The sequence below is a fragment of the Podarcis filfolensis genome (assembly GCF_964270895.1).
Source record: "Podarcis filfolensis genome assembly, chromosome: 5".
Classification (NCBI taxonomy): domain Eukaryota; kingdom Metazoa; phylum Chordata; class Lepidosauria; order Squamata; family Lacertidae; genus Podarcis; species Podarcis filfolensis.
In genome coordinates, this window is record NC_139608.1 from 62,199,233 (window position 1) to 62,220,041 (window position 20,809).

Sequence of the window (20,809 nt, forward strand, 5' to 3'; positions counted from 1 at the left end):
CCTTGAGGGCGCGCTAAGGTAGGCAGAAAAAAAGTCATCAAAGAAAGGGATTCGGTTACCTATACCAGATTTTTATAAGACCCTGGCAAACGCAGTGGGGGGGAGGCTCTCGCGCGTGATGAAGCCTCGCTGGCTCCATAGAACTTAATGGGGCTTCTGTAAACGCAATGATTTCTGATCGTTCTGCATCTCGGTTTGGGGGCTCCTCGCTTGCTCTCTTGTGATGAGCCTCGTGGATTTAAGATAGGAGCCACGCGGAAGAACTGCAAACGGAGCAGCTGCCCTTGCTTGTCTTCTGATGAGGACTTACTGAGACAGACAGACAGACACACACACACACACACACACACAAACAAATCATATATTCATATATATCATATATTATCATATATTATATATTATATATTATATATATATTATATATATTATATATATTATTATATATTATATATATATTATATATTATATATTATCATATATTCATGAATGAAGCCAAGGGAAGGAAATGCCCCTCCCCTCTCCCCATGATACTTCAAGTCTTGGCAGAATGGGGGCGGGGGCGGCAAGAAGAGAAACTATGGGTTTGGACGCTGCAATCCTAGCCCCACTTTCCTAGGAGCTTAAGCCTTAGCTGTCAACGTTTTCCTTTTTTAAAAAAGGGAAATTCCCTTATTCCGAATAGGATTCCTCGCAAAAAAAGGGAAAAGTTGACAGCTATGGTTTAAGCCCCATTGAATTCAGCGGAACTTGCTTCTGAATAGCCCTGGTTGGGCTCGCGAGTTAAGCACACTCCATCGAAATCTATGGGCCCAGCGAGTCCCATTGATTGCAATGGGAATAAAGCAGGATTCATTTCGCCCCACATCCAGCCCTCAATGTTCATAGCCGAGAAAAGTCAGTTTCCCAACGATCAGCGGCGGGAAAAGCCTTCTGAGTCAACGAAAAGGGCGTGTTTTCCTTCTCGGCTGGAGGAGGAAATTGGTTTACAAACCAGCAAAACCGTGGCGTGTTGGAGAGGGTGGGGAACAGGAGAAGGAGCCTTCCTTTCTCTGAATGAAGTTGGCCCAGCATGAAAGGCGACGTTTCTTTGCGTTTCCTTACCCTCCCCCCCACCCTCGACGAGATGCGCAAACTGGAAACGAACCAGGCTAAGGTTTCGTCTGCCTGCAACTGACCAAAAGCAAGCCAGAATGGACTTGAGAAAGAAAAAATCCTTTCGCAGTCAGGACATTTGGCTATTTCAGGGCTATTTCACTTGAAAGCGAAGTCTATCACATAAAGGGATTTTTAATTCCAAAAGAAGCCTGCGTGTGATCGGGCAGTTGACGCCCCTGACATCTGTAACATCTGTTTGGGATAGTGGCTTTTTTTAATGCAGGAGGGAGAACGGAGGACCTGGAGAATATTCCGGGGATTAAAATAAAAAATAAACTTAGAACGAACACCTGGGGAGCAAAGGGAGGAAGGTAACTTGCGGTCCCTGGCATTCCCGTTTGATGCAACTTGTCTCGCGCCTGGTCCTATCCTGCTGCTACTCAATACACCCCCGCGTGGATCTGATGGTGACTTCTGCGCTTGGCATAGCGGAGATCCCAGGTGTATGGATCCGTGTCTGACGCCCCCGCCAGCCCCGGAAGGCCCGGGTGCAAGGAGGAGCAGGAGGTGAAAGGTCCTCGCGGCTCAGTTAGCGCCCAGCCAGGAGATAAGTGGGGAGGAACGAGCCTAGCTTAGCCTCAAGACATCCGCAGCTTCTTCCTAAATTGGAAGGAGGAGCCGGCAGCTTCAAACAATGATCTGTCGGATTAAAGGGAGGCGAGCCAACGGAAGAATTAATGGGCAGAGAAGAAGTTGCAGGAGAGCGAGAGAGGAAAAGATCAGCGAGAGCTGTTCGACAGTGGAACAGACTCCCACTAGAGGTGGTGGATTCTCCTTCCTTGGAGGTTTTTAAGCAGATATCGGGTGGCCACACCTCTCTTGGATGATCTAGCATTGCAGCTCGGCCGTGCTATGATTCTAAATTGTTCCTCCATATTGCACGAAGGATATACACATATGGTCAGAGTGTTAGCCTATGAGGTGTGGAGCCCTGAGTTCAAATCCTTACACGCTCATGAAGTGTCTTCCGGTCACCACCTATAGGCTTAATCTACCTCACTGGGTGCGTGTTTCTGGGGATAAGATTCGGGAGGGAGGAGACCACCCTGCGCTCCTTGGAGAAAATATGGGATGAAAAAATCCATAGGCAATCAACAATTCAAACGCTGTTTAGTGGGAGAGTATGAGAAACTGTTTTAAACAAACTCATCTGCAAGAAAGAGAGAACGAACAAGGGCCCGTTGGAGAACGGAGTCTGATACTCGCCCAACCTGGGCTCAGCCCTGGAACCTGTTCTGCAATATTTGGGATGAGCTGTGAAAGAGCGGGAAGGCAAGCGTTCCCCTGCGCGACTGCAGAGCGCCTTTCCCGTGTTGCTACGGTAATCGGAGTAAACTGCCTTAGAAGATGAAGCGGCTTCCAAGGCAAGAAAATGTGTCTCGGACACATATTTCCCCTCCCCCCTCGAGGGTGTTACAGAAGAGGTGCAAAAGAAGGGAACCCCCCCCCGAGGGGGGAGGTTTGGTTCCCAAACCGTCTGGCAAAATCCAACTGGAATTTTGTGCACCTTTACTTAGGAGTCCCATTGAACTCAGCTAGAATTACTCCCAGGTCAAAATGCATCCATTCTGACTGTTCAGGTGACAGGTGGCATTGAACCAACCACTATGAGCACACAGGATCCGGGCAAAGCTTGGTGATAGAAAGAAGGCAGAGGAGGCGGAGGGAAGCCCTTCAAAAAGGCTGCCGCGGGCAGGATCCAGCCAGCTAGATCATCCAAGCGGGAGAAGGGTTTTCATGCTGACTATGGTCCCACTTGCCCTGAGATCATTGACAAGTTCCCCCTGTGTAGTTCTGGGCTGCTTCATCACCATTCTCATGATCACTGCAACTCCACAAGATGAGATCTTGTGGATCAGACCGAGGGAGTCTGACAGTTATTTTGTGTTTCTTCCATTTGCGAATTATTGCACCAACTGTTGTTACCTTCTCACCAGGCTGCTTGGCAATAGTCTTGTAGCCCAGTCCAGCCTTGTGCAGGTCTACAGTCTTGTCCCTGACATCCTTGGACAGCTCTTTGGTCTTGGTCATGCTGGCTACTTTGGAATCTGCTGGATTGATTGCTTCTGTCGACAGGTGTCTTTTGTGCAGGTACTGTAACGAACTGGGATGACAGATAAGACGTCTCCCTTACAGCAGGTGCTTCTAATCTCAGCTCCTTACATACAGTGAAGATGCCAGGTAGCCTGACATCTGGCTGGTTGATAGGGGATCAAATACTTCTTTCACTCATTATAATGCACATCAATCTCTGACTTTTGTCTTCTGGGTTTCTGTGGGTTTTCCTGTTATTCTGTCTCTGACAGCTTCAGTAAACCTACCATTAAAATTATGGACTGGTCATTTCTTCATCAGAGGGCAAACGGGCAAATTTAGCAGGGGATCACGTACTTTCCCCCCTCACTGTCCCTCTTGCTGTCAAGAACCACTTAGGAGCGCAGCTGGGGCCTCGCCCTGATCCTCCGGGCAACCCCCCCCCCACTTTCCCTTGTGGATTCGCTCTGCGGCCGCTCCATCGGCTGCTGTGGATTGGCACCGTGGGGTTGGAGAAGGGGAGGGGGGCAGGATTGGCCACGGGCGGTGGGTGTGGCTTACCCGCTTGCCCAGCGCCCTCATTGGCTAGCTGGCGGTCTGACATGAGGCGGGCCCGCCCCCTCCAATTGAAACCTGCTGCCCGGAGGGAAGACTCAGAGCAAACTTCCCAGCGCCTGGGGCAGCAGGGCTGGCAGGAGAGCGAGGTGCCAGGATCGCGACCATGCAGTACCAGCCGCCTGCCCTGTACGCGCCCACCCCGCTGCTGCAGCCCGTGCACCCCACGCCCTTCTACATCGAGGACATCCTGGGCAGGGGCGCCCCGACGGGGCTCCCCCACCCCGCTCAGCCGCCACCGCCGCCTCCTCCGCCCACGCTGCCGTCCCCCAACTCGTCCTTCACCAGCCTGGTGGCGGGGGCCTCCTACCGGACCCCGATCTACGAGCCCACCCCGATCCACCCGGCCTTCTCGCACCACCTGGCCGCTGCCGCCACCTACGGGGCGGGCCCCTACGGCGCGCCCGCCGGAGCCCCGCTCTACCCGTTCCCCCGCGCCGTCAGCGACTACGCGCACGCCCTCATCCGCCACGACCCCCTGGGTAAGCGGCGCAGGGAACCGGGGGGGGGGAGTGCAGGGGGGGGAGTGCAGGGAGGGGGCGCTCGCAACCCCGGGGTAAGAAGCAGGGGCCTTTCCATATTGGTTGCGCTCCCAGATCCGTTGGCTCCTGGTCAAGAAGGATGGGATACACCAATTAAGGGGCGGGGGGGGGGAGAGGATTGGGGAAGGTATGGGGTCCTCTCCCCAGCCCCTAACCTCCTGGTCCCCTTACCCCGCGGTCAGTTGACCCACTTACCACGCGCCTTAAGCCGGCGCTCCCAGAAATCCAGAGGAATGATTGAGATCGTGGTGAGGGCAGCGGGCTTCCGAGCTGGAAACTTTCTTGGTTGTCAAAGAAGGACCAAGCTAAGTATATATATATATATATATATATATTACAATAACCGAGGAGCGAGCCAGTGACTATTGGACCCCAAACGTTTCTGAGTAGGTTGCGCAGTACAGAAGTTGCATTGAAGGGTGCAGATGATTCTGGAGGAGGAAAAGGAAAAATCAGCTCCTCCTGGGCCTTAGGCCTCCCGAGAGGAATCGAGCGCCTTCGCTGCAAATGTGACAAGACTCGCTCGACTTCTTCCGCGGCCTTTGGAGGGCCTTTGAAATCGGTGCGTGTGCTTGTGGACCCTTAAAGGACCCGGGTTTCTGCGGCACCAGCTTTCCTGGGCCAGAGAACCCAGGGAAGTGGACGAAACATGAAGCCCCAGCTGGCCTCTTGCTTTTGCACGAAGCGTGCAAGCCTGTGCATGTTGACTCATAGTCCCCGTGGCTTTCTGCTGGGGGCTCCGAGGACTTTGCAGCCTTGATCTCTAAGGGGTCACCGTCGTGCTAAACCTTTTGGGGTTGTTTTTTGCTGCAACTGATTAACGAGGCTGCAAGGGAGAAACTATGGTTTGTGGCGGGGCAGTGAAAGAGCCATCGCCGCAGCCGGGACTGGGTGGCGCTCAGCTGCAGCAGCAGCCAGCCCCGCGCAGGGTGTGTCCGCGCTGTTCTCCTCCACGATCCGACCTGCAGTGCGGGAGGATTTGCTGGGAATTAAGTACGTGCGTTTAAAAACGTCGGATCTTGTCACTCCTCCTTCGCCAAGGCGTGCTTGCTCGGAACTTAGCTCCGCGGCGTCGGATGGGCCTTAGGACGCGGGAGCGCGCAGGCCGAACGCTTCTTCTTTCTTTTGGGCACCGATTCCACTCAAAAGCATTTCTCTAGGTTTTAATTCGGATCCGAGGCTGGGGTGTGCGCGGGTAGTCCGCTGCGATTTCTCTCGCGCTGGTGGACTTGCTCGCTTCGGAGCCGCGGGATTCGACGTCCAGTTGTAACAGGCGCGGAATCCCCCGGGCTTTCAGTCTTGCTCCAGATTCATTTCTTGCTGAAATGAATGGAACTGACTTACCTTAATCATGGCTAAATTAAGTGCCATCGACTTCAAAAAAGCTTTCCTCCAAGCAGGGATCCAGCCTAACGGGTTGAAGTTCAGGTGGTTTGCAAAAGCGGAGTCACTCCGGAGGCGAAACGGATTTACGATTTCTCGATTATTTGTCTATATTTGCGCTTGTTTCTCTTTCGAACCGGAAGAGGGGAGGTTGTGCCCCATATGGTGTAAAACTGAAGCTTGCGAGGGCCCCGATTCTCTCTCCCTCCCCCCCTTCCCGCCCCCCAGTCACCGCAGGCCGCCAGCAGACCTTGCAACGTCTAAGATTTGCAGGATTGGCTCGAGTTCGTGCTGTCTGAGAGCGGGCTGGCTGACCCTTTCCGTTCATACAGGATATCTTGAGCTCTTGATAGGAGTAAATCTGGGTTCAGAAGCTGTTAAGTGTTTTCCTGGCCGCCCGGAGCAGGCTCTTCCCCGGGAGTCGTGCACACTGCTGATTATTTTATCGACATCCTCAATACAGACAAATTCAGGAAACACTCGGCTTCTGATAGCCCGGATCCGTTTTTCTGATATTGTTCATTTCCTCTGTGTGGGATGGCGCTTTATGACAGCTAAAATAACTCGTTGCTTCCTTAAAAAAAAAATCAGCACATGCAGAAAAAAGAAGCCTGTTTTCACCAGAATTACTAAGGCCTGACGCAAACGAAATCTTGAATAACAATGTTTTTTGCATTTTTCAAAGGCTTCGGCCAGACAGAAACACAAACACCGACCGACAGGGTGAGGGGATGTGGGGCCCTTTGAAACTCGGGCGCCCGCTCTCCTTATTGTGGCGTGGGATAAACTCCCGATGCGGGGCCTGTTTACTTGAAAGTAAGCCTTCTGTGTCCTAAGGGGGCTTTCTGCCAAGTGGATCGGCGTAGGATAGCAGCTGCCTTCTGAAGCGATGTGTTTCATGACCTTACTAGCCTGCGTACTTTTCAGCCACATAGATTCCCCTCCCAAATCCCGGGAACTCTAGTTTGTTTGCCCCCGAGCTACAGTTCCCAGCACCCTTAAACTATGGTTCCCAGAATTCTTTGGGGGAAAGTAATGTGCTTTAAATGCGCTTTAGATGTATATTGTGCGCGCAGTCCAAAAAGTTATGAATAAACTTCCCACCTCCCGTTTCCACTGCTCCGTCCTCATGCTGCAATCCTAAACCGCACAGTAGCAATGGTAGATTACACTGATTTCCGTAAACGTCGTTAGGATCGCGTTAGACATGAATTATATATATATAAATATAAATATATTTAAGGGAAACCCCACCGGGTTAGTCTGCGTGAGCTTTGATTTCCGAGTGGATTATAGACATCCGAGTGGATTACAGGCATAGATCTTCTTTCCGAGTGATCATGCATAGTAGGATTGCTCTGTTATTGTTTCGGGGCTTCGATCTTATGCAGCCGATAAATCCCACAGAAGCCATGCACGGGAAACAGCACCGTAGTAATGGAACAAGCAGCCTACCTCACAGGGTTGCTTGTGAGAGTGGCCATAGATTGCAAGAGCACCCAACATGGTGCCCGCCAGATTTTTTAGGATTACAACTCCCATCGTTCTAGACCATGCTGGGTGGGGCTGATGGGAGTTGTAGTCCTTAACATCTGGGAGGATATCAGTTTGGCTGCCCTTGATGGACCGAAGCTGGTTATGGGGACGCTGGGGGCGAGCAACGAGCCAAGGCCAGATCCTGCTTCTCGGAAGCCTGACTGCTGCTGAGGACGGAACGGTTGTTCTATCTTATCGAGCAAAATGTATACACCGCTTAGTAGAACGAAAGACCTCTGCGCGGTGTACAAGTCTAAAATATACCTTTAAAATGCTAATTAAAAATGAAATGAAATAAGTTATTTTTTTTTAAATACAAATACAAATCGGTATTTTTTTTAAAAACCTTATGCCTACTAAAATCACACGCCCGAGCAGGCTTGCTGGAAGAAAAAAGAAAAGTTTTTAGCAGGCGCTCAAAACAGCGAAGGTGCTTGCCTACTTTCAATCGGCAGGGAGTTCCACAGTGTACGCTCTGCCGATGGATAATTATGCGGCACTTGTAAAGGCCCCAGATCCGCAGGGCTAGGTGGAACTTTCTTTGGTTCAACACGGCCAGTAGTGAGCTCTTAAATTCGTGGGAAAACTTTAAAAGCGCCAGTGTCAAATAGTTTTCTTGCGGCAACAATGGAAATCAGAAAATAATGGGGGGGAAAAACCTGCTGTTTTTGAAGGCCCACGCTTTTTTTGCACACACAAACTTTTTTTTGTATTATTTGATATGATGCAGAACGTACCAATTAATTAAATGTAGCAATTAATTGCTACAATTTTTATCCTGCTCCCCCCCCAGATATAAGATTCTCTCTATTTTATCCTTAACAACCCTGTAAGGTAGGTTAGGCTGAGAGACACGGGCAGGGTCACTCACCCAGTGAGCATTATGGCTAATTTGAACCCTGGTCACCAGGGTTCTAGACCAGTGCTCTAACCACTGCACCACCCTGCCATAGTAAAAAAACAAAACCGTTTGCGTGGGGACGAAAACAAATCCATGTGTTTCAACGGGAGTTTTGCCCCCAAGCTCTCTTGGCAGCAGACGCTAAACTAAAGGCTCTTTTCTGCTTCCTCTTACACAGTTCTTGTCCTCCACTTCCGTGAAGAAGCAGCCCTAAATCACGTGGAAGTCAATTCCATTGGAGACTAGGCTGCAGTCCTGCACACGCTTCCTTGGAAGTAAGTCCCCTGAACTCCGAAGAACTTACTTTCTGAGTAGACCCTGTACAGAATTGCACTGCCTAAAACCCCGGTTTAAAAAAAAAAACCCTTTAAGGGATGGGGCGTTGTTGTGCACCAGACTCGAAGTCACCTCGAATTTAATCCAGGTGAAACTGAATGGAGGTGCCTTCATGAAGATTTGGGGACAGGGCATGCCACGGACTCCGTGGGCGGAGTTCCGCGTGCTTCCACTTAAACTGGTTTACATCTCGTTCAACAAACCGAAGTATTTGGATTTTTGCGTGATTCCATATTTTTAATAATTCGTCTCACCTTCCCACTCAAACCAACCAACCAGTTAATGGAAGTCTATAGGTTCGTTGTACGGATGGCCTATATATAATACTCACGGGCGTAGCCAGGGGGGCAGCTGATCCCCTAAATCAATAAAAATCCATAGCTAACTGAGGTTCTGCCCCCCAACAAAAGGCCTGCCCCCCTAACAAAAATCTTGGCTACGCCCATGATAATACATGATAATACATAATGTTGAAAACGTTGTATAATAGCTAGGGATGATTATCCTTGTTACTGTATTTCGATCTTCATTGTTTGGAAAGGAATCCCGCTGGTTCTGTGTATATCATGTTATTTTTGCGGAACTTAAACCTGAAAATGAGATCCAGGTCAATGGGTTTAGGATCAGGAGGCAAATCTGCTCATTCAAGGTTTCAGCCTTGTAGCTCCTTTAGATGGAGGGAAAGCCCACCAGCTAAAATGAAATTTACATCTGACTAAGCGCGCCCGTCTAGCTTTTACGTGGTTGGGCATTTCCAGCGATTTCCAGAGAATCTGCCGTCGCGTCAGGTGCCTCGGGATCCCTTGACACCGAAAACGGCCTCTTCCTACCGCCGAGCTCGTGAGAACGCCGTTCAAGCGCGTGTTCATTCCTGCCTAGACGAATCGGGCTTGGTCGTTAAAGACCTGGGGCTCAGTTAAAACAATAAGGACTCCCCGTCCTTGCAGGGCAAACTTATGACGTGCTCTAGTGCTTAAGGCCTGCGGGACCCCCTCCTCGGACTAAGCGCGTGCACATCAGGATTTGTGGCACCAAGTCTAAACGCAAGGAAGCGCGCTCCATGGATTCAAAGCATATTCCACTCTCCCTTTCCCTCCCAGTGTACAAGCACCGCTTTAAAAATGATCTTATTACTTATCTTGAATTTATTTAGGAGTCGCACACACGTAAGGGCTCCAAGCTACTTAAAACCATTTTTATGAGCATAAGCATCAGTTTTGTAAAATCTAGATACGGAGACAGATGATATAAATATAACGATTCCTTTAAAAATCCACAAAGCAATCCACAATGAAAGCAGCAAAATGCTTTGAACAAACAGCTAGAATGTTGACTTCTCCCTCCCAAAAAAACCACCCACATTTAAGTGTCCGGCTCAAACAACGTTTGCACTGGCAGTGCAATTCTCTAACACGTTTATGCAACGCCAATTGGGGCTTATTCCCACATTCGCGTGCAGTGGATTGCAGCTTTGCCTGTTTAGTAAGCGCCCAGGATTGTGCTGTTGATCTGGAATACCTACGGACCGTCCTTCAGTCCTCTTGTGGGCGAAAACTGGGACGAATGAATTATTATTATACACTACATTTGTTAATTAGGCTTATCCATCTGCCCTGGTATCTGTGCTACCTATTGCTGTTCCTTGCGAATGGTTCCCAGACCCCCACTAGGTTGTCGATACGATTATGTGCCGAGCACATGATCACCAAATCTGTTTCTGTAAAACAGGCATGGCCAAACTTGGCCCTCCAGATGTTTTGGGACTACAACTCCCATCACCCCTAGCTAACAGGACCAGTAGTCAGGAATGATGCGAATTGTAGTCCCAAAACATCTGGAGGGCCAAGTTTGGCCATGCCTGCTGTAAAAGATGTTTGAATATAAAGTACATTCAAGCTGTGATTGTCACGGACTGTAATGTTCGCATCTCATTGCCATTCAGCTCCCACCTTACAATTTTCCCCTTTATGTAGCTGACTGCATGCATCTGAGGAAGTGGGTTTAAATCCACGGATAACGATAATAAACTCGTTATTCTTCAAGTTGCTTCAGGAACCTTTTTTTTAAAAAAATGCAATTGATGAAAGAGTAGGATAAAGCAGTAGCTTGTTAATAAAATAAAATAAAATAATAAAATAAAATAAACACCGAGAAAAAGACCATCACGATGATGCCAATTTTCTAAGCGTGTGAACAGAATTTTTTCTTTATGTATAGAACTCGTGAGTTGTAGTCAGCAATATCCGGAGCGCGAAAGGTTCCCTTCACCTGGATTAAGAACTGCGGAAACAAAGTGCGCACGAGGTATAATTAAGTGTCCGAAATGTCACAAGAAGTGCAGATCGTTTCAGATGACTTTCGAAGGGGTTTAGATGCGCCCATCCTAGCTGCGATCTACAATAAATTTAAAAAGCCAATATGGTGTAGTAGTGGTTAGAGCGTTGCACTAGGACTTTGGGAGACCAGCGGGCCAATCCATACTCAGCCACTGTAGCTCATTGGGTAACCTTGGGCCACCCACAGCCTATCAGCCTAACCTACCCCACAGGGTTGTTGTGAGGATCAGAACGGGGATGGGGCAAACAGAACGTGTGCACCGCCTTGAGTCCCTGGGAAGAAAGGCGGGTGCGCCCGTGAAATAACAACACATCGAATTAATCAACTAAAAATGGTGTTTACTAACCAACGGCGGACAGCTATTAGACGCGGTCGCTAAGTGGAAACTTCGCGTTCGGAAGTCTCCGAGACCTCTCTGCTAGGGACGGAGCAGAGAGGAAAGCCCCGGGGGGTTCAAGGCTTCCAGGCTGGCTGGCGAGGGGTGGGCGCGCCGCCTCCGGGTCTGCGCTGCGCTGGCCGCGCTCGGCTTGCGGGGAGCCTTGATTTGCCTTGGGAGGCGGCTTCCTTGGGCGCGAGAGAGCCGAGAGGAAGCCTTGGGTGTTTCTTCTTCTTCTGAGCAAGAGAGACCAACAGGAAACACATTGGCGGAAATGTTGCCATCAGCCCATTGCGGAGAGCGGCTTAAACTGCCCTCTGGCTGATGTGACAAATCGGGGGAGGCTCGAGCGGAAAGTGAAGCCGCGAGGAACCCCAGGCGGCTCCGGGCGCAGCACCGACCTCACAACCGCGGATTAGCCGCCCCGGATTAGTGACTCCAATTTGGAATCTTGTGACTCATTTTGCCCGCCCCCAGCTTTCAGTTAAGGACCCACGTCCACCTCAGAGGGCTATTTGAATCCCAAAAGGCATTTACTAGCCCCTTGGCAAGCGATTTCAGGAGACTTTTGTTGTGAGTGTATGTGCAAGCTATATACCTTTGAAGCACATGCAAACACATAAAGTCACTCCGACCGGAATTCTGGGAAGCGAAGGGTGCTAGGAATTGTAGCTGGGGTGGGTACTACAGTTCCCGTGGTTCTTTTTTTTGGGGGGGTGGTAATGTGATTTGGTGGGATGCGGGTGGCGCTGTGGGTTAAACCCCAGAGCCTAGGACTTGCCGATCAGATGGTCCGCAACGGGGTGAGCTCCCGTTACTCTGTCCCTGCTCCTGCCAACGTAGCAGTTTGAAAGCACGTCAAAGTGCAAGTAGATAAATAGGTACGGCTCCGGCGGGAAGGTAAACGGCGTTTCCGTGCACTGCTCTGGTTCGCCAGAAGCGGCTTAGTCATGCTGGCCACATGACCCATTGGCTCCCTTGGCCCATAAAGCGAGATGAGCGCCGCAACTCCAGAGTCGGCCACGACTGGACCTAATGGTCAGGGGTCCCTTTACCTTTACCTTTACCTTTAATGTCATTTGAATGCACTTTAAAGGTACAGTGTATAGGAGGCCTGCGTTTGTGTGTGCGTACACATATATGTATGTACAAACACATACAAGTGTATGAGTGTGTGCATATGAAGCGATGTACAGGTGTATATTTTTCATTCCCTCCTACAGTAACACCTGAATCAATCTAGAAAATGTTGGTCTAGGTATGTCACCGTAACAGGGAATGAAACACAGGAGGTGTTTTCTTCTTCTTCTGATAATAAGTGATGACTTTTGTTTCTTAACATGTCAGCTGTTTTGAACTTCCTTCAATGCCTCCAAAAGGCACTGCATTGCGGTATCGTCTCCTAGACCGGTGATTTATTAATTGCTGATGGAAAATATTTTCATTCAGCAGGAATTCCGAATGAACTCAGTGGTGGCTCATTCCCCTTTTAAGTTTCTTAATTAATTGATCAATTAGATTATTTAATTGACGGTGCGATCCTGGACATTTTCACGCAGCAGAAATTCCGGCTGTACTCATTGGGGCTGACTCCGATTTAAGTTTGTTTTTGGATAGCGGTAGCACCGCAAAAATATTTCATCGTTAGGGAGTCAACTAAACACTGGCTGCGTCGTAAAAGGCATGTCCTATCATAGGATGGAGGATTATTTTGGGGGTAATTCATGCCAGTTTGATTAGGCTGGGTGCAGGAAAAGAGGTGTTTGAGCTGGCCTAATCGGAAAACGCCGCCCTTTCCTTGATATGTTCCGGGCTTCAGTCGAAGTGACCGGGACCATGGATCTAGAAAGCGGGGAGAAACACCCAGGCAAGGCAGGATCCCTTTTTATTTTATCTGGGTCGGGATCGCTGGAAGGGAATACAGTCCTTGGAACAGGAAAGAGTCGGCTGGGTCTCCAGTGGCTTCTCCTTGCGTCGGCCTGCGCTGCTCGTGTAAACGCCGGGCGAGCGGACCCAGAAATCGGAGTGGCGCCCGAATAAAGTGAGCGGTTAAAGTATGGGAACGTGGCCCTCTCTTTAAGCAAAGGTGAACGAACGACGTTCGTGTGAAAGGAAGGACGAAAAGTGGGACCCATTTGCTAACACCGGTGTATTTATTAGCCTTTGCGAAGAAATGATCCATTCTGCATCTGCTGGGAACTCGGCCCCATTGAGCTCAACGGAGTTCAATAGGCATTGCAGCATCAGCCCCCTCTTAAGCGTCTGTTTACGGATCTTGCTCATTCATTCATTCATTTCAACGGTTGATAGACCGCTTCACACCGTAGTGTCGAAGAGGCGCACGTTGAAGTTACAAAAAAAAGAAAGGCTAAAAAGTTGTGGCATGTGTTGTCTGCGGGCACCTTCTTGGGAGAATTCATTCGGTGTATGCTTTTTGCACGGATTTCTAAAATAATGAAATAGAATAAGAGTGAATTAAATGTGGCTAAGGTTTTTCGCACTTTCCCTTCACCTGCCTATGCATCAAATAGGCATTTCAGTACAAGTTAGCTCTATGGGAATTTATTTCTTAGTATTTTCAGATTCTGGTTTTATGGAGTAGCCCTCCCGGCTCAACTCTCTGTCTCTTTAGTCGGCAATGCACATTACTTGTCAAAATATGGTGAGCTAGCCCTGCTGCGCTTAGGGTGCCCTTCTGCGCATTCTGCTGAACCCGCCTCTGGACTTCTGTTCCAAAGCCCTGAGCAGAAAGGGCACTACGGTTTTGCGGGCGGCGGCGGTGGGAGAGAGCTGGAAATTATTCCAGATTAAATATCCCTGGAGTTGAACCAGCTGAGCGTTCTATGGAGTGAAGTGAACGTTCCATCCGGTGAACTGAACGTTCTATGGGGTAAATTGAACGTTCCACGGGCTTGAATCAAGTAGAGGGAAATTCGGATTAAATTAGACTTCGCCACCGAGGGCGCCCTCCAGATGTCGCGGACTGCAGGTAGGAATTGTAGCCGGAGGGCATCAATTTCGGCGAAGGGGGGATTGCGATCTTGGCACAAATGGGGATGTGGAAAGCTTTGCCCCTGGATACTCCAGCGCTCCGGAGGCCCCACGGGCGCCGAGGTGCCTCCCCTTGCAATGCAGTATTAACAGCGCCACCGTCTCTCCGTCTCCCGCAGGCAAGCCGCTGCTGTGGAGCCCCTTCATGCAGAGGCCGCTGCACAAGCGGAAAGGGGGCCAGGTGCGCTTCTCCAACGACCAGACCATCGAGCTGGAGAAGAAGTTCGAGACGCAGAAGTACCTCTCTCCGCCCGAGAGGAAGCGCCTGGCCAAGATGCTGCAGCTGAGCGAGAGGCAGGTGAGGCGACGCGAGGGAGGCAATTGAGGGTGACCCTTCCGAGACAGATTCCAACTAAATTTCAGTAACTTTCCCTTCACCTCCTTAGCAATCGTGCCCGAACGGTGCAATCACCTGGGTTCGGTTGATATATTATATTATATTGACATACCTTGGTTTTTAGGAACAGGTTCCTGGCCACCTTACATTGGCATCTAACGATTAACTGGTTCGAATTAGGCTAAATTCCTCTATCACCACCAAAGGAACCCGCACAAGCAACGCTGACACAAAACCCCACATATATTAAATAAAATAGAAACATCACCACCCGACCCCACCCCCACTCATCTCCCCCCCCTCCACCTCTTTCCCCCAATTCTTCCTAATGTCTCAACAAATGAAACCGATTTTTTTAAGTGTTAGGTGGAAAAAAATACGAGAGACATTTCACATACCTTTGCAAATTTTTAATAAAAATACATTAAAAAGAAAAGAATTAGGCTAAATTCCAAGAAATGTCTCCCTTTTTTTTTTTAACCTGATATCACAATAAAGGAAGATCCGGAGCAATTTCTTGAAGTAGGGAGTAGACTATACGCCCAGTATGCAACCTGGCCTCTCCGAATTTCTCTCGGAAGCAAGAGTAGAAACGCATACCTACTTGGAAACAATATTCAATGATTTCAGCGAGGCTTACTCTCATGCAAGTGTGCATAGGTCTCTTATTATGCTCTTCCTCTCAACAGGAGCCCATGGCACAGGACTGCAGTCTCAAGTCCCACTGTGAAGGGGTGGAATTAAAGCTGTAACCCTGTATAAACTTTATTGGAAATAAGCTCTCTAGTCAACTCTGTGGGTCCCACTTCTTGAGTAGGCATGATTGCCATTGCACTGTGGGTCTATTGAGTACTCTAGTCTTTTCATCGGTCTCTCTTTAATACCCCCTTTTCTCTCTCTTTGCTGTTGTTGGATTGCTTAGGTTAAAACTTGGTTTCAGAATCGTCGGGCTAAATGGCGGCGTCTAAAGCAGGTAAGAGAGATGCTCCTATTCCAATGAGAAATCATCTCCTCATTTTACACACACACAGAGTGCTGAGGAGGCTGTTTACCCTCTTCAGCTATTATTATTACTATTACTATTACTATTACTATTACTATTATTATCATCATTATTATTATTATTATTTATTTGTACCCCACCCATCTAACTGGGTTGCCCCAGCCACTCTGGGTGACTACTCCTAAGATGACGAGCAGTTCTGTTGGGATCTCTGAGTTGCTGTTTAGCATGAATCTTATTCCTCCCCCTGCCGCACCCCAAAATTGGCTCTGCTTTCTGTCTTTGCTTTTTTTTATATATAAATTTTTATTAATTTTCCAACATATATTAAAACACAATACAACTGACAATACATAAACAAACAAACATATAAACACGTATAATTTCATAACCTCTTTTCCTTAAACCTTGTTTTAACGACTTCCCCATACCTCCCTTTTCTGCATCCCTGTTTTAAACTTTTCCAGCAACCCCTAATTTCAATTACTTATAATTCACTTTCTTTAATCCTTTTTCTCTTACCCAATTATTTGTCACTGCAATTCTGTTTTACATTACCCATGACATTTTAGCACTCATTAATTTTACAACAGTTCTTAAGATAAACTTTAAATTTCTTCCAATCTTCTTCCACCGTCTCTTTTCCTTGGTCGCGGATTCTGCCAGTCATCTCGGCTAGTCCCATATAGTCTATCACCTTCGTCTGCCACTCTTCCAGCGTGGGTAGTTCTTGTGTCTTCCAATACTTTGCTAAAAGAACTCGCTGCTGTTGTAGCATACATAAAGAACATCCTATCTTTCCTTGACACCAATTGGCCTACCATGCCCAGGAGAAAGGCCTCTGGTTTCTTATGAAAGGTACACTTAAGGACCTTCTTAATTTCATTATGCTTTCTGTCTTTGCAATGGGTGCCAATTATGTTACTTATTTTGGGAGCCCTAGAAAAAGACATGACCACATTAAAAGGAAAAGGAGCCGCTCTGAGACATCAGAAGAGCCCTACTGGATCAGGCCAGTGGTCCCCCTATTCCAGCATCCTCTTCTCATATGGAAAGCACACAAGTAGGATCTGAGTGCAACAGCTCTCTAGAGATTGAGAGGGATAGAGAACTTAGTCCTGTCTTGTCCCTGACTAACTGTTCATCTGGCTTGACCCATGAATTGAACGTGTTAGGAAAACAATTGTGACCCTCCAGTCATTTATTTCTGAGCACCCCCAGTGAAACAGGCAGAACTCCTTCACCATCATAGGATCACACCAGTGATGCAGCCCAAGTCAATGGGCTCGTTGCTTTCTTGGGGTTCAGTATGCATAAGCATCATTTCCCACTGACAAACCCAGCGGGGCTCTGATTCAGATGACAAAGTGGCCCTTAGAAGTGCTAAGATATAATCACAGAGTTGGAAGGGACCGTGAGGGTCATCTGGTTCAACACCCTGCAATGCTGGAAATAGAACATGCTCCCTGGAGCTGTGAACATAGGTTACAGTGGTACCTCAGGTTACATACGCTTCAGGTTACAGACTCCACTAACTCAGAAATAGTGCTTCAGGTTAAGAACTTTGCTTCCGGGTAAGAACAGAAATTGTGCTCTGGCGGTGCGGCGGCGGCAGCAGGAGGCCCTATTAGCTAAAGTGGTGCTTCAGGTTAAGAACAGTTTCATGTTAAGAGCGGACCTCCGGAACGAATTAAGTACTTAACCCGAGGTACCACTGTATATGCAAAAATGGCAGGCTGCATTCTTTGCTTTAAGGAAGGAAAGAGTAAAAAAACCCCCAACATCCTCTGAACAAACTCCACAATCTGTTAATGAAAATCAAAAACAATCTCTAATGCAGTACCAAGAAGTTTTGGGCATCGTCAGCCACAATCCAAAACAGACACTATGCAGCCCAATCCTACGCATGTTTACTCAGAAGTAAGCCCCATTGAGATGGATGGAACTTGCTTCCTAATAAGCAAGTACAGACGCTTCAGGTTACAGATGCTTCAAGTTACAGACTCTGCTAACCCAGAAATAGTACCTTGGGTTAAGAACTTTGCTTCAGGATGAGAACAGAAATCGTGAAGCAGCGGTGCAGCAGCAGCGGGAGGCCCCATTAGCTAAAGTTGTGCTTCAGGTTAAGAACAGTTTCAGGTTAAGAACGGACCTCCAGAACGAATTAAGTTCTTAATCCGAGGTACCACTGTATTCTATAGAATCCTGTATCCCTTCCGATCATCATGGTTTTAGATGTAAATTCCACCATGTTCCATGGGGCTTGCGACCAAGTAAGTGGTCCTAGGGTTTTTCTTGATCACCCCCACCCCACCCCCACCTGTACTTGTGAGAAGGAAAATAGTTGTGATTTTAATTGGTTGGTATCTCTGTGAGAAGGGACGCGGGTGGCGTTGTGGGTTAAACCACAGAGCCTAGGGCTTGCCGATCAGAAGGTCGGCGGTTCGAATCCCCGCGATGGAGTGAGCACCCGTTGCTCGGTCCCTGCTTCTGCCAACCTAGCAGTTCGAAAGCACGTCAAAGTGCAAGTAGATAAATAGGTACCACTCCGGTAGGAAGGTAAACGGTGTTTCCGTGCGCTGCTCCGGTTCGCCAGAAGCAGCTTAGTCATGCTGGCCACATGACCCGGAAGCTGTACGCCGGCTCCCTCAGCCAATAAAGCAAGATGAGCACTGCAACCCCAGAGTCGGCCACGACTGGACCTAATGGTTAGGGGTCCCTTTACCTTTACGTTATCTCTGTGAGATAGTGGAAGGGTTAAAAATGGTTTTTATAAATAAACACCTCCATCCTTGCCTCCCTTCCCTCCTACTTGACTGCTCCAGTGTTTCCTTCACCTGAGATCCTTCATTGTAAATTTTCTCCCTGACTTTTTCAGGAGAACCCTCAAGCTAGCAAAAAAGAGGAAACCGAAAGTGGGGACAATCACCAGGATCCAAGACAAGAGGACTGTCTGAGTCCCGACCACGATAAGGAGACTTCTCCAGGGAGACCACTGTACACCCCATCACCAGCCTCCCAGGAAGAGCTGGATACTGACATCTCTGATGATTCAGACCAAGAGGTGGACATTGAAGGTGACAAGGGCTATTTCAATAGTCCTCATCAGTAGTCACGGTCCCCTTGAGGACGGACTTTCCCTCTGCTTGCACTTTAAGAGGAGTTGGCTTGACAAAAATGAGGAGGGGAAATATAACTCTAAGTCAGTGTTTTTGTTGAGACAATCACCTGAAAAATGGGGCAGATCTTTTTACTTTGAAATGACAGGAAAGAGCCTGTGCTTGTTGATAGATTTGTACAGTGATCAGTTTTTATATCCTCCTGGGAATATAACTACTACTACATCTTCTTTGAAGACCTTTAACTGGCTGAGAGAAAAAAACCACACCAAACAAACTGGATGAAAAGGGCCCTTTTGATTCCCCAAGGAGAATTTCACTTCTGGGATGGAACCTTTGCAAAAAGACCTTTTGAATGTTGCAGGACTGAAACAAAATGTTTTGAATCTTGGGCCCAGGGCTCCAAAAAGTGGGGAGAGAGTGTAGCAGATACCATCGACATAACCTTACTTTCATCTCCTGAAAACACTGGCGCAGTTAGGTAATTTCAGATGCTGGGCTTGTGGGACTTTCTCCTTAGATCGTATCATGTATTATTTCACTTAACACTTAATTCCAGTGGTCTTACAGGGATGCTCTTCGGATGGGAATATGTATCACCTCAAAAGGTGGTAAACCAGCCTTAATGCATTTGAGGGCCCTCTGGCTCATTCAGTGGGGTCACCTTGACCTTTACCCCAAAGTCCTGCCCCACTGACCGAAAACAATGTATAACCAATGTGGCCATCATGATTTTTTAAAAAGAATGTTTTTATTAAAGATTTTCTTGGGTTACAAAAGCACGGACATTGTCTCTATTTTCAGCTCATAAAGTCCTTTCTACATATCAGCTATATTCAATGTGAGACATTAATGCTGTATGCAGTATAAGGTTGGGGAAGAAGAAAGGTGGGGAGAGAGAGCAGGGGGAGAGGGGTAGTAAACTTTCATTCTTTTACATGGTGTATGTGCAAGTTCTTGTGTTGGCGTAATGTGGGTAGGTTCTCTTTCCATTCATTTATTAGTTATTGGCAGTGAGAGAGGTTGTGGGACCAGGGCATGGTTGTTTGCCTTCAGTATACTGCAGTAAGTTTTGTTTGCACGTGTTTTGTTTGTGGGTGGGATGTTATTGGTTCAAGTTAGCTATATTGATTTGTATGCTGTTGGTCAGATCAATGTGGGCATTATGTGAAGTGAGTTCTTAGATGATTGGAATATGAGTGCGGGAAGGAACAATGGCATGGGCAGGAAGAGAACTCCCTTATCTTTAAGAAGAATGTTGACAAGCTGGAACATCCGCAGAGGAGGGCAACTAAGAAGATCAAGGGTCTGGAAACCAAGCCTTATGAGGAACAGTTGAAGGAGCTAGGTATGTTTAGCCTGGAAAAGAGGAGACTGAGAGAAGATACGATAGCCATCTTCAAATATCTCAAGGGCTGTCACATGGAAAAGGGAACAAGCTTGTTTTCTCCTGCTCTGGGGTGCAGGTCTCAAATCAATGCTTCAAGTTCTGACTAAACATCAGGAAGAACTTTCTGACAGTAAGAGCTGTTTGACAGGAAAACAGACTTCCACGAGAGGTGATGAACTTTCCTTCCTTGAAGGTTTATAAGCAGAGGTTGGGTGGCTATCTGTCAAGGAGGATCTAGCTGAGATTCCTGCATTGCGGGGGGCTGGATTGTCCAACTCTACCATTCTAGTATTCTAAATTATTCTTCCCTGTTGTGGGATATACACATGTGTATTGTGGAGGCTTGTGGTGAGAGTGTTAGCCTGGGAGTGGAGAGACCTCGGTTCAAACCTCACTCACTCATGAAGCACATGCCACCCACCTGCAAACCTAATTTATCTCACTGGGTGGGTTTTTGTGGGTATAAGATTTGCAAGGGAGGAGACCATATATGCCGCCCCGAGCTCCTTGGAGAGAAGATGGGGCAAAAAACATAAGCAAAGAACAACTCAAACCCTGTTTAATGGAAGAGTGGGGTAAACTGTTTAAAACAAATAAACTCATCCTCTAGGAGTTAGCTTTATTTATTTCATTTCATAAAAATTATACACCATTTGATTGTAACTTCCCCTCCTCCCCAAAGATTTGAGATCCA

At 48.0% G+C, this 20,809-nt stretch overlaps 1 protein-coding gene and 1 long non-coding RNA gene across 2 annotated transcripts; one reads left to right on the forward strand and one right to left on the reverse strand.

Moving 5' to 3' along the window:
• Positions 1-3,850: 3,850 nt before the first annotated feature.
• Positions 3,851-19,507, forward strand: HHEX (hematopoietically expressed homeobox). Its single transcript, XM_083616184.1, has 4 exons — positions 3,851-4,286; positions 14,386-14,564; positions 15,526-15,576; positions 18,485-19,507. Exons 1-4 carry the CDS (start codon positions 3,911-3,913, stop codon positions 18,716-18,718), a joined length of 840 nt encoding a protein of 279 aa, XP_083472310.1. The 5' UTR covers positions 3,851-3,910; the 3' UTR covers positions 18,719-19,507.
• Positions 9,684-11,895, reverse strand: LOC310763152. Its single transcript, XR_014548516.1, has 2 exons — positions 11,186-11,895; positions 9,684-10,896 (listed from the first exon to the last, which is right to left on the reverse strand). It is a non-coding gene; the product is annotated as an uncharacterized lncRNA (long non-coding RNA).
• Positions 19,508-20,809: the final 1,302 nt, after the last annotated feature.